A 14,153-nucleotide genomic window follows, 5' to 3' on the forward strand; every position below is an offset into this window, starting at 1 on the left:
CATTCGAACGAGGGTTGTTAATTTTTCGAACTAATGGTTTATTGTTTATTAATTTTTCCCATTACGGTACCGTTATCGGTTAACATTAACATAACTGTTTCTTACACGTTAACGTATTCGTAAACAAAGGTTCACTACACACTCCCTCCTTTTTTGTTGCGGGGGTAAAAGAAGAGATGAAGAGACCATGTCGTTTACTATTTTTTTTAAAGTGATTTTTTTTTCGGTTGACTTTCTTAAATTCAAATCAAAATCGTAATCGATCAATTAGAACTAACAACGTGTTAAGCAACGAGAATAAGGGTAGGGCAAAATTTGGTTTGCTTCCGTGTGTGCGTTTAACGATGGCGAACGACATATAGAGACAGCATAATGTTGGTATCATGTGTAATAGGAGCGGATTTACCGTGATGAATTCTTAGATATTCTACTTACCTCTAGGTGTAACTTAGGGGGTGTTTGTTTTTTTTTCTTCAGAAGAGCGAACGATTTTTTTGTCGTTTCTATTATTGTTATTTTTTGCAATCGTTTACGATAATACGCGTTTGAAAAGGGAGTTGAATCTTTCTTCCCCGGCACCCCGGCTACACGTTACACTGGGTGAGGGTTTTGTTTGTTTTGAGAGTTACATTATGTTAACGATAAAATGACGCACCAAACGACACCGAGATATGTTTTGAATTGTGTGCTTTGCTCACGACACTTCGTGGCAGGGGTTTCCTCGTTTTTTTTTCGGGTAACAAATCGAGCATGAAGTGTTTTAACGCTGCGAACAATCGATTCAGGTGCACATACTTTGTCGGAGGACGGTGTTATAAGAGACGATTTGGACAAACGGAGAGTTAAAAGTTACGACGACTTCAGTTAATAACGACACGACGTTACGATTGTTGTATGATGCTGTACACAGGAAGTTTTCGTGCAGTAGTTACTGAATGCAAATTCGACCATTTAAACGGTCACCGCCGACCTTAACATGGGCTCGTTATCCTGATTTTAAACGTTGTAAACTGTCGGTGCGTACAGTGCGTGCGTTTGAGGGAAAAGGTGCGAGATGAAACGAAAAAGACCTGGGACTGCTTTTCTTACTTTGCACAAAACCCTTTTCATTCGCCCCCGTCTCTTCTAAATCACCCCCAAAACGTGTTGCTCTAGCCTCCTGCGCAGATAATCTCGTTAGCTTCCTCGCTGTGTTCTAACACCCCCCCCCCCCCCCCAGTAAGCTTATATAGTTGGTTGTTAAGTAATTTGTTTTGTTCGCTTCGTATCTCATGACTGGCTTTTGGTTTTTGCATACATTTACTTAATCACACGATTATATCATTAAAATGAAAATGGAAGACTTTTTGTTTAACGCTTGTTCCGCGCCATTCTAGCCGCCGCCGTTTGCTTCTTCTTTTGTTTTATGCGTACGCTTCTTTCGCTCTCTCGCGTCTGTATGTATATATATATATAATTCTATCCGTTCTAATAACATTCGCATCTTCTTGTCCATCAATTGTTCATTTCCGTTTTGGTTTCCCGCCACAGTCACCACTTTCGTATTGTTAATTATCTTTTTCTTTACCCTTTTGTTTGTATATGTATATATATATAATTATTTTTGTTAATGTAGTTATAACTTTCGCGTTTTGTGTTATGCCTTCAGCACAGTAAATACATCGCACTGTAGAGAGCTGTTGAGACTAACTTCGAAATTATTTGCTTAGGTTTTGTTATGCAATTCTTCTTATTCTTGTGTTTTCGCGTAGTGTAGTGTGTGTGTAGCAGATTAATTCAGTTGGTATGTGGTAAGTTTTGAGTTGGTGAAATTAAATTGATCAAAATTGGAATAAGACTCCTTACTTTCGTCGAAGATGTGGGAAAGTGTAGCAGTAGAAGATCTGCTACCGTTTTGCAAGGAATCGTTTCGTTTGACGTGTACTTCCGGTTCAGATACCGTGTGCTGTTGCAGTATCCGTTCTACTGTTTTGGCCACGATAGAACAGTCTCACGCCCTCCGCACCAAAAATCACCACCCAATAGCTCTCCGATTAAGCGACCGACACCTTAAGCCATGGTGCCGTACTGGAACTTCTTAACTTTGAAGTATCTGAAACGATGGAAAGGTGTGTCCGAGGGTTAGCAATCTATTTCCGAAAATTCTCTCGCCATAACCTTGCCACACTCACCTCCACAAACCGTATCCAACGACGGTGCACACGGTAGCAACGGCCAGCGTCGAACCAACGGCAATCGGTGCCGTCTCGTCACGGTACGTCCCGGTAGCGCTACACTGGAACGTTGGTCCCCAGGCATTGCCCGCCTTGTACATGAAGCTTTGCATCCGTAGCTCGCGCAGGTACAGCTTCGCCAGATGGCCCGACTTGTCGTTCTCGTCCTGTGCGAACATCGTAATGGTGACCTCCTTGTCGCAGGTGTACGATTTGCCGACCGGTGTTGGGAAGAGCAGCGTACCCGGCGGCGTGGAAAGCTTCACATCCAGCCCGGGACGGTCAATGTGCTCGAACAGCTTGTTCGAGGAGGAGTACGCCAGATCGACACTGTTCACGTACCAACGCTCGCCGCCGGGCGTTTTCGAGAAGTAGATGTTCACGGTGAAACCCTTCCAAGCCATCGTGATGCGCGATTCGTCCTCCCAGCATTCGCCGGAGATGTCCATTTGGTCCGGCAGGAAGGAGTCGGCTTCCTGTTGATGGCGGGTGAGTAAGTGTTTAGTTTAACAATTTATACACCTTCATTAGGTGAAACTGCTTTGAAATAAAACTATTCTAAACTGCAGGATGGCTTATCCAGGATTCCAATAGAGTAGACTCAGAGGTCTTGGTCACTCAACAGGTGTGGTTTACACTATTTACACTATTTACTAAAGTTAACAGATAAGCGATAAAGGAATCCTGTATCCTTTTGCCTTAAGCATGGTACAAGTCTCTCGACGAGTGTCCACTACCGCTACTTACCTTATCCTCGTTGTACTTATCACGGTACTGGATGCTGAGCAGGGCATCGGTCTGAATCAGTATGCACGTTGCTCCGCTCGCTCCATTCAGACGGTACAGCGACAGGGACGACGGTACGGCGGTAGCCTGGGAGGAAGGGAGGTAGAAACGGGGAAAACGTAAAAGTAAGTCGGTAAGAAATGTCAAACGTTCGTGTCCATGTCACATGATGGAAAATTCGGCTCTCGCGTGGCGAAAAGCTTCGCTGCAAAAGAAGCGAAATGAAGCGAATGGTTTCGTGTTTTTCTTTCCCTTCAAGAGGGCGAAACCACACACACACACACGCACACACACGCGCACGAAAACATCCCGTACCACCCACCCCGCGTGGGTTGATGGGGCAGAAAATCGATATCCTAATGCTACAAGTCTTCTTTGCAGCGGAAAACGATTCACCATTCATTCATAAAACCGACTATGGGAAGTGGCGTTTGAATGGTTTACAATTCTTGGAAATTGCATTTTGACACATCCAAGAATTACCTACCGAGCTGGACGTGGGCTTCATGGTGTACTTGGTAATGCGTGGCTTCTTTGTCGACAGTCCTTCCAGCTGCAGTGCGGTGCTGAGGTGCAGCAATGTGGCTAGAAGTGGAGAAGAAAAAAAAATGAATTTTCCATTAGAGTTCCAATACAGATAGAGTAAAGTTTTCTTAGGCCTTTTTATCCACAAAAATAGACACTTCTTCTTACCGAAAATTAACGCCCTAAGGTAAAGCAACTCCTTTCGGGAAAACATGTCTTCTGCGTTCGTAACTGCACTTATCCTCTGTTTTTTGCTCTCTGTGCAACTCCCAACTTCGTCCTCACAAAGCGACGAAGATGAAACACTACACCAATTGGCCACAACACACTCGTTCCGAATTTGAGTGGTAAAACTCTCACAGATCCTCTTTTTGCGTTTGCCAGTCGACAGGTGTCCGCCTTTGCATAACGCTGTCGAAACAATAGCCTGTCAGCAGTTTTGCCCCGACCAGTCCGAAATGTGTCACGGTCGTCGTGCCCGTCAGTTCGTGCAGAATGGAGGCATCGGTGCGCTTGGTGGGCAAAACAAACGTGCAAGATAAAGGAACACATGCGCACTGTCGCGCACGGTGAAACGAACAGGATTCTGTCTCCGGTTTTCCGGAGTGGAGAGGGGTTGATGACAATGGGAGCGAGAGGAAGGGTTGTTGGGGCGAAAAGGACATGTTGGAGGAGGATGTTGAATAGCTCCTCTGAATAGGCACTGTGAAAGGATGCACAACTGTCATTTTGAATGTTCATTTCGGTGAAATATTTCACACTGAAATGTTTCACAGTAGAAAGAAAGCAATTTAAATTTTGAATTTTATTTGAATTTGTTCAAGATTGTTTCAATTTTTTTTTATTTTACAAAGAGAAATAAATTTTATGAAGCAGCACCTACGGACCGAGGGAGAGCAGCCCGTTTTATTATTCCTTACTAAATAACTATTTTACCTGTGACAGTGATTTCTGACAGCAGAAGGTGTTAAACTTAATGGTTAGATGGAACTGTTAATTATTTTCCCACTAATTATATCCCCAAAGCTAATGGACTTTTAAAAGCTTCTAGAGTCCTTTAAATAGCCGGTCCATGATCGACCAAAGCACTATAAAAGAGAACACTTACGATATTTTAAATCATTCTGTTCGAGCAATGTTCATCGTCGTATGGAGTGCTTCTCTATTGGTCCTGCTGTCCTTACCTCAAGGATCAACTCAGGACATAAAACCATTTTTACAGCGACTCATCGAAAATGGCTTCAAGTCGGCAGACGTCAATGTAGTGTACTTCATCACGGCTAGCGACGCAGAGCGTGAACTTTTCCGTGGAAACTATCCACGCATTCTAATATCCGTTTCGGAGGAACAACCAAAAAGATGGTGGATTAAGGATTCTGTTATGAAAATCTTGTCCCCATCGTTGGTGGTTGTCGATGCACGCAAAGAGCCTATGGTGAGCATTAACTTTTTGACTGCCCTCTACGTATATTTCTGATTTTCCTTCCTATTATGTTGTAGAAAGAGAAACGATGTTTGATTTACATACTGAGGGAGCTATCTCGCATCTGGAATCCGGAGAGCAATAAGTTTGCGCTGATGGTTAGTTCAGCATTCTACGATCGAGCAACTCTGAACTATCTACAGGATGGCTTACGAAACCTGGGTGTGGGATATACGTTGGTTCTATACTATGACCAGGCCAACCCATCCATCGATCCTGTCCGGTTGACAAGGATTAGTTTCGGACATAGAACCACCTCCATCGGTACCAGTTTCACCAGCTTTCGAGACCTGTTTCGGTTGGACTTGCGAGCCCTCGACGGTATGCCGGTAGCGGGTGTGCTGTACCAATTTTTCCCCTTCAGCTACATCAAACCGAACGGCCATTGGGCCGGTTCGGATTTCTACCTGTGGAGTATCATGACGGTGCAGTTGCGATTGCGTCTGAAGTTTATCCATGCCAAGCCTGGTACGATTTACGTCGGTGGTGCGTACTCTCCGGCCATGAGGAACCTGTCGGTGGACTTTGTGGCGACACGGGACGTGCTCGTCAATGACGGGATGCAGAAGATATTGCTGACTTCGCGCGATTACTTCAGTCTGGTGGTTCCGAAACCGGTGACGTTAAACCTGATGGATGCGCTGTTGCAACCCTTTAAACGAGAAGTTTGGTTAATGATCGGTGTGCTTGTGAGCATCCGTGTGCTTTTTGCGTACCTGCTCGATATTACGATGCTGCTGGACAAGACGGGCTCGATGGGTAACCGGGTGCGTCACATCCTAGACAAAGACTATCCATGGTTCGGATGGGTTAATCTAGCCTCGAACATCCTGACGTTCCTGCTTGTTGAGGCGTACCTAGCGCAAGTCACCTCACTGCTGCTCACCTTACGATACATCGAGGGACCAAAAACGGTGGATCAATTTATTGCGTCAAACATTCTGATAGTGGAACCAGCGCAACAAACACACGCGCTCGTGCAGCTTGATTCAGTACAGCAGGCACTCCTGAAGAAGCGTTTTGTGAAACGCACCCAAGAGGAACTGGCACGTCTGGATCTGGCCGATGCGTACGTCGAGTTGCGAAGTCGCGTAAGGTTCATGAGCTACGGGACAGAACCAATCGATGCGAGTACGGGCAAACGGAACTATTACATTCTCGGTGAACCACTGGCGGATGTCCGCTTTCAGTATGGTTTCGCGAAGCCGACTGCCTTCATGCAGGTGGCCCAACAGTGTCTACTCTGGTACGAGGAGAATGGGCTGCGGATGCATCTAGACAGCGTGTTCGATCGATGGGCAAAGGTCCAGTACGTTCGAAAGCAACAGGGCTTCAGTGGGACTGTGTTGGGGTTTTCCGATTTAAACTCGCTCTGGATTTGCACGATCGTTGGCTGGTGTTTCAGTGGATTGGTGTTTCTGTTCGAACTTTTACTCCACTCAAGGATGCGCAAGCGTCGAGTGAGGAAAACATTTTTGCATTGATTAGCTGACTGGACAAAGCAATAGCAGCGTTTAGAACGCATTTGCCAACATTAGAGCACATAAAGAAGCACAAGCTTTTGTGTGTGTTGCAGAAAATTCGTCAGATTTTCCCTTTTGTGAAGGCAAACAGCGATGACGACATCCGGCAGACACCGTTTCCCCGGTGCTCACCTGGATCGTCTGTTCTAAGAGCAATCAGCAACCATTGGAAGAGTGGCACAGAATGATAGAATCGCTCGCATCGCCCGAGGGTCTGTGTCATTTGATTCGTCCTAACACCTTTCCCGAATCCTGTCCCCGCTTTTCCCTGTTCCCAATGCCACCTCTGCCCATGTTTGTACAAAAACGTTGCAGAAGAGGATTTTGCCGTAACTTAACACCTCATTTCACACGGCCAAAGAATCCTCGCACGCGGAGCATCAACATGTCAGTGGCGTCGGCATGGCTGCATTGTATAGCAGCATGGTTCCTGGTGCTGTACTTTTCAAGCCGGAACAGTCGAAACGTTAACGCGAACGCGTAAAACGTTCTTCAGAAATTCTCGAGAGACTTAATTTGTGCGAGATGCTAGCATCCCTCACCCAAAAAACGCTGGCCAATCGACAGGGGGAATCCGATTTTAATTAAACAAATCTACACGATTTGTGTGCACCTCAAGCGGTTGTTATCGTGTGGCCGGTTTTGTTGGCTCGGTTGTTCCGGTATTGGAAAAAAGGGGGAAATGGAAGTACTCGCCGTCGATTCGTTCCGTTCGTACCGGTTTTAAGTTTGCTTCCGAAGTTGCTTGACGATGGGTCGTATTACGGGAACAGGTCGTCCGTCATCGAGACTAACGCGTCAGCCGGGGGGGGTTTCGGGGTTCGGCCCCGTGGTGAAGGTGTGAGATGTCGCCTTTTTTCATTCAACACCTCCGATGAACGGTGGGACATTGAATGGGAGAAACATCAAAGCAGTTCACGGTTGCCAGGAGCAACAAATCTGACAGACGACAAACAGGCGATCGAAGCAGTGTGTTTGTGTTTTGCTCATTTGGAGATGGAAAAGTGGTGGAAAAAATGTACAAAGTGAGGTGGTATTATTCAATTAATTAAATAAACCCAAAAATAGAATAACAGTTACAGCTTTGAAGGCAGAGGTGTTAAGTTAGTTGGTACAATCAATTCTTTCGGTTCCTGATAGGGATCAGATGAAGTCCCAGAATGTGTCGAAGTACCGTCGGGAATATCTCCAAAGAATCCCAAGGAAGCATACTACGACCGCTATCGTTCAATGTGCTTGTCAATTCTATAGCTTCAGCGATACTGGACTGTGTGAACTTCTGGTGTTTCGGCAATCGGTGGTCAGTCAATGTGAGTAATCCTACACTAAATCTGAAGTAGTTTGTAGATATTTTATTTGACTCAAAGCTTGCTTTAGTTAAAAGTTTAGTTAAAGTTAAAGGAATAGGAGCATATAATTCAATTTGAGATCCAGCAAAGAGTTATAAGCAGCTCTAGACAAGTCGTCTGTTGATTAGACTCTGATACAAATAACTAGAGTTCTTGATCCATATAATGGAATATTTGAGTCACTCAGAGGAAAAAAAGACAGTGAAAGTCTTGGTGTAGGAAAAATTTCTATAAAAATCTGTTAAAATGTTGTAATTAGTTGAGAAAATTACTAGCAACTGTTGTTTCAATAACCACTTCCTTAATCCACAGCTCAGCTTTAATAACTATCAAAATTTTACAGACGCATCGCAAATATCTCCTAGCTGTATGACAGATTCCATTATATGATTGCAAAATTCCACAGCAGCCCTACAACTTCATTTAGAACATTTAACCGTGTGTAGGTTACGGAAACCAGATGCAATTAATTGAACTCTTCTGATATACATTCTTAAAAGACATTCAACACCTTACAAAAATGGCCGTTCGAAGAGTTGGTTTGCGTCCAGATTCGCATACACCACACACCTGACACCGAATCGTTTTCTGGTGGCCCGTCGCTCATCCGGCAGACTTTTACACCCTTCCCGACCCTTAATCTTTGAACTCACGCCTGCAAACTGCCAAGCACTGTCCTGGGTCACCACGGGTAGCAAAGTCCTGCCTAGCAACGCGTCACACGTGGTGGATTAAACGCCGACACATGGCCAGTGCCCGGTAAAGGCTTGCGCGTTGGCCTATTAATTGAATTAATTGGATGGCCAATTACCAGTTTACATTCTTGAGCTAGGGATGTTCTTTCCACCGGGCGAAATAGAAAAACAAAAAAGGGGGAAAAATCTTCGGTTTTGTTGGTTTGGGCTTGTTCCCTGTAAACATACCCCCAAGGGAGATAATTATTTGCTTAGTTTAATAGATAGAATTCAAGTGGCTTTCAGTGTCAGGGAGTTAGCTAACCCTGCTAGTCAAACAGACGGTTTTTTAAAGCCATAGTAGGAGTTTCCGTAGCGTAATGTGGTAATACAATACTTCAGATTTATTATGATTCGTTAGGGAGAGGAAACTCGGGAAGAAAAACCGGGTAGGGATGATTGGAAAATCGGGAAAAACAGTAACTCTCTACACAAGGGGTGCATAAGGTTGGATTGGAAAATCAGATTACACACTCGGTTGAGGGCTTGCCGTTTGTCTGCGCTTAGCTTAGAGTGAGCTTAAGCCTGGCCTGGCCCTACGCCTTCGGAGAGGTGTTGATTGGTATCGTTATAAGCCTCGATCAAGATGTAACTGCCATATTTTGATCGGTCTGCGGAATTGTCTGTCCGAGTGCTACCAACTGTACACACCAAGAGTGTTCCAGTTGATTCAAAACGATAACGTCGTCACCTTCCAGGAGGTGCAAGAATTAGCACCAACGCAGCATGAATATTTGCACTGCGGGAGGATCGGATAAGATCACAAACCCGGCCAGAGGTGTAGAGGTGCTCGGTCGTGTTTGCTTATCTATTCCAAGACATTTCCGGCCACATCCGGACTTGAACAACATGGAGAAGGGACGCAAGAAGAGACAACTCTTGAGAAGGGCCCTTTTTTCTGGGTCAGTGGCAAAATTAGGCTTCGGAGGGCAAGGAAAACACTTCAGGATTTCTTGTGCTGTCATTAAAATGGGTCGCCCGTTTGGTTGTTTTAAAGGAGAGCAAGAATGTTAATCCGTGCGTGAGGTTGTTGTTTGTCCAGCCCGACAAGCTGTTAGCTAATCCCTTTCCTTTGCTGACCTGCCCCGGTTTTGCCTCACCCGCAGCTCACGAGGTGTCGTGCGTCATGCCCTCAAGTTGTTTTTCCCCTCAGAAAGGATCAGCCGTGTGGGAGAGGTTTCGCTTGTCCTTTCGGAAAGGTGTTGAAATGTCCGAAGCAACAACAAAAAAAAAAACATACAAACATCGTTTAATAGACCCTTGGAAAGAGCAACAGCAAAATATTGGTTTACCGATCACATCCGGACATTGTGCTGAGCCTTTGATCGGGATGCAATATTGATTCATTCGAAGGCTTGCTTTGGAACCTTTTGGATGCTGAATGCAAATCAAATGTTTGACATTTTATTCGGTTGGGATCGCAAGCAATGATACAAAAGCCTCGGTCCTGCTATTGTCCCTGCTAGTCTAGAAAAAAAGAGATCAATTTTGGTTGCAATAACAATCGCCCGCTCGAGTGGTCCTTGATCTTTCCCTGTCCCATTCACATCATGCTTCGTGTGTGGAATGTGTGTTGTTCGCACTTGAATGTTGTTCACACCCTTGGCAGATACGCACAGTAGCGCTGATCGCATAATTTGGGGATTACAGCAAGGACACACATGGGCTATACCTGGTTGCCAGCATGGATTATGGTTAATTGTCCTTAAAAGTATATTTACCACAAAAAACATGCACCCCAGTTCCCTGGTCTTTCTTCATGATGCAAGCAGGACACGGCGCAACAAATGCGCAACTGCGGTGTGTCCTGCTGCGCTATTGCGACTCCCGGTGAGGTGAGTCCCCGCGGTGAGCTGTTTGTCGATGAGCAGCGTGAATCTTTCTTGTTGCCCACTTTTACGCCAGTGCTGGTGATGTTGGTCGTGGGAGATGATCGAGCACAAGAAGCTTCAGTTTCTTTGGCTTGAAAGATTAGGAAAATGTCTCCGTGTTGCTGTTCCTGGAAGCTAACAAACACCTTCACAGAAAGGACCTCTTTTTCCGTTTTTTATTTTATTTCAAAAAACATATCCTTAAAGCTGGTGTGTGATTATGACAACACGTTGTGGTGTGATTTTTTCACTAATTGCTACGAAAACTTGCGGTTACGCACGGGCAACACTTTCCCCACGATGATTAATAGGGTGGCACAATAAATCATTTTCTCTTCACCCTCTGTTTTTAGCTGCCGGCGGGAAAAACACTGTCACGCGTTCTTTTTCCCTAACCGTGTCCTAACACTCACATTACACGGGCCCAAACACCGTGCTGTGCGGGTTGAGCTAATGAACTGAACTATGTCCACACCGCTAAGGGAAGGTTTAGAATAGAAAAAAAACCTGCGCAAGGTACAACGCAGTGTACGAATGAAGGAGGTGAGTTTTCGGGAGAGAAATTGGAGATCGTTTTACTAGGCTAGGGCCAATCGAACGACAAAAAAAAAATTGGTAGTGGCCTTAATAAGGGCAATCTTTGCATATGGGTTTGAAGCACATTTTTCAACAAAAGGAAACATTAGTCCAAATGTAGGAGAGATGGGTAGCAGTGTAGCGCCACTTGTCTGCGGTGCAATGGGACACCGTTCATCCGCAAATAATAAATCAAAAGCCTTAAAAATAAAAGATGCTTGGTTCGAGTACAGTTTTAACGTTATACTGTGGAGAGGGATTGAAGTGGGAGATCATAGTTAATTGTTTTGTATCTAATCGTAGACGGGTAAATTTCCAGTCAGACCTCACATCCGGTGGCTAGATTTTTGGCGACTGGTTGGGCCAGGTGTCTAATCATTCGAAGCAGCGGGTTTCTGGACGTCTTTATACGCCATTGTTCAAATCTTGGCTTGGTGTAACTTGGAGTCACCATACTCCATAACAGCGTTGAGTGATTAAAATCGCTGAGTTCAAAATTGTATCTACGCTTTCGGTCACAATCAGTATAATATGGCAAGGGACATTTCCTGATTATATCTTACGGTAGCCTTCTCGTAAGGGGAACACGATATTTAAGCTCATTCTTGTCACGGTGTTGCCTTAGAGAAGGAAAATAGTCATTTTAGTGGCGTAGTCAGCTTAACAATACGGTTGGAAATAGAGAAAATTTGTTCAAAAAACGCAGTCAAAATTGTTGTCCGTCAAATGTCGGAAAGTCGAAAATATTTGCTCGTTAAGGGCAGAGATATGGTCATTGTAGCAATACAAGAAGTGGTCCGGTCGTAGAGGCGACAGCGGCGCCGGTCTTCATACGGCAGCACCAGGAATCAAATCCCATCCAGATCGTTCCACAATAGTAAGAACTGACTATCTAACTACGTAGTATTGTTAAATCTAGTAAGCCAGAAATGGCAGGCGTTATCTTAATGGGTCGTCAGATCATGAAGAGAGCGAGAGAGCAATACAAGGAGTGAAAATACGTAGCTACTTTCTTCATTTCTTAACACAAAACTATTAGCTAAGTTCGACAGAACATGTTTAAATATAAGATACAACGAGGCCTCAACTCAACCTAGTTTGAAAACTTCAATGATCTTCCAAGATCATTTAAATGCTTCTCAAATCACCCTCCAAGAGGCTAACCGTCCCAAAGGTCTCAACTATGGAGCCTCGTCCAAGGAGATTTGTCCAATGATTTCCGTCCTAAGGATCTCTTGCAAGCGACCAAGAAGTCGCGTCCAAAAGCCTTGATACAACGGGCGAGATACAACCCAGGTGAGATCTTCCTGTTCTTTCCTGAAGCTTTCCGAGCAGCAGTTCTACCTACAGAATTATGTTTGACGATGTGGATGATGTGATCGAGAGTTTGGCTAACATTTTTCAACCACTTAACTTCTTTGCTGCTCACTTGAGCCTAAAAAATCGAGACTTGTTTTTTTTAGCTCAATACATCATAATGGTTTAAAGACTCTTCTGTAGTTTGACGCTAATCTGATACTGTTGCGCTACTGCTACATCTATATTATTTCATTCTGTTTGTGTTTACGTTACTCTCGGGTCTTCTCTCTCCCAAACTCACCAAAGAATGTGCAAACACAGTGGCTGCACATTCCCTTGCCAGAAGCGATTAAGGACTAATGACCTTTTCTCCCAACGTTTTTACCACTTCAGCAATCATTCTCCAACTCTTTTGAATTAAGATGTACCGCTGCTTCTATGATTTCATTGTAATTCCATTGCTTTGAAAAACATCCGTCCGGTTGGGGAAGCGTCCAGCGTCTTGTACTCCTACCCATCGTGTCCAACCACACGTTCCAGCAGAGTCACACTACTGGGGCGCATACTTGTTTTTTTTTTTGCCAAATCAGCAATATTTTGCGTGTCGTGCCAAGTGTCAATCTGTGTTTCCCCTTGTTCCCGCTCAGGCGATCATGCGCATATAACATAAACAATCGCGACCATCCCTTCTCGGCCGTTCGTTCAAGATCACAATTTGAGTCCAGGCGTATGCCGTCCAGCGCTTGCGAGCGTGTCTTCGAAGGGCAATGAAAGTGGAGAATGTCTGGGACCGGAGGCAAAGTGAGCCGTTGTGGTACGTCTGTACTCGTCACAAACGGATCACATTCTACCCGGCGTGGTGGAGTCATAAAAGGGGAGAGCTCGACAATCTCGTTGGCTTCTCACGATTAGAGTCCCGGGGGGGTGGATACGATCGACACTGGATATGTCGTTTGTTGTGTCTCGGGCGATGATTTCTATCCCAGAATTGTATAATTACTTGCTGAAGCTCTTATAAGGCCAAGACTGGTGGCAGAATTGCGTGTACACCACTGTAAGTTCTGCTCATATTCTTCAGGTTCTTAACCTCTATAGATATCAGTATCTTAAAATATCTTCCCACACGTACTCTAGAAACCTTTAAGTTAGACCTACAAAGAATCTACCTCATCATGCTCCAAGTTCTGGGTCCCCGAAAATTGCTGACCGGTTGCACTTTTCCCTTGCAACCCGTTTTGTCCGCCGACCTTCAGCGGCATAATTCAAAGTCATCGGTGTTTCATAATTTGTGCGCAAAACAAATCACAACAATAACGATCGCGATTTTTGCGCAAATGCAACCCAGTGACGGACACGTGTTTGAAGGGCAGCTGACGCCGAGCTCTTCGCTAGCGCAGGGTGGGAATGTTTGTGGTTTTCCTGATTTTGCACAGAACAGTTTTTGGACACCATTGGTCTAGACCACCAGCTCAAAATGTGAGGTGTCCATTCAGCAGCAGAATTAAAGCAAAAAAAAAAATCGAAACCGAAAGGAAAGTAATGTGACGCTCGTGATCCGCTTCTGGATAACCTAGGAACGAATGGAGTTTGGTGGGCCCGAGCTACTTGGATGTTTATTTAGGGTACGTCGTATGTATTGGGCGTACGCGCAGTAAGCAGTGGTTCGCCTACTGCAGCAAAAATTTGACTCCCCGGGCTATTAGCCTACTGTAATAGGTTGGTTGGTTGGACGCTAAAAGAGGGACGATTTTCTTCCGTTGTTGTTCCGATTTCTTCAAGCGTTTCTTTCCAAGT

General features: G+C 44.8%; 1 protein-coding gene across 1 annotated transcript; it reads right to left on the reverse strand.

Moving 5' to 3' along the window:
* Positions 1-17: 17 nt before the first annotated feature.
* LOC118503750 lies at positions 18-4,074 on the reverse strand. Its single transcript, XM_036037401.1, has 5 exons — positions 3,693-4,074; positions 3,487-3,584; positions 2,961-3,086; positions 2,172-2,689; positions 18-2,092 (listed from the first exon to the last, which is right to left on the reverse strand). Exons 1-5 carry the CDS (start codon positions 3,736-3,738, stop codon positions 2,050-2,052), a joined length of 831 nt encoding a protein of 276 aa, XP_035893294.1. The 5' UTR covers positions 3,739-4,074; the 3' UTR covers positions 18-2,049.
* Between the last annotated feature and the right edge of the window lie 10,079 nt (positions 4,075-14,153).

Source organism: Anopheles stephensi, chromosome 2 (genome assembly GCF_013141755.1).
Source record: "Anopheles stephensi strain Indian chromosome 2, UCI_ANSTEP_V1.0, whole genome shotgun sequence".
Lineage (NCBI taxonomy): Eukaryota > Metazoa > Arthropoda > Insecta > Diptera > Culicidae > Anopheles > Anopheles stephensi.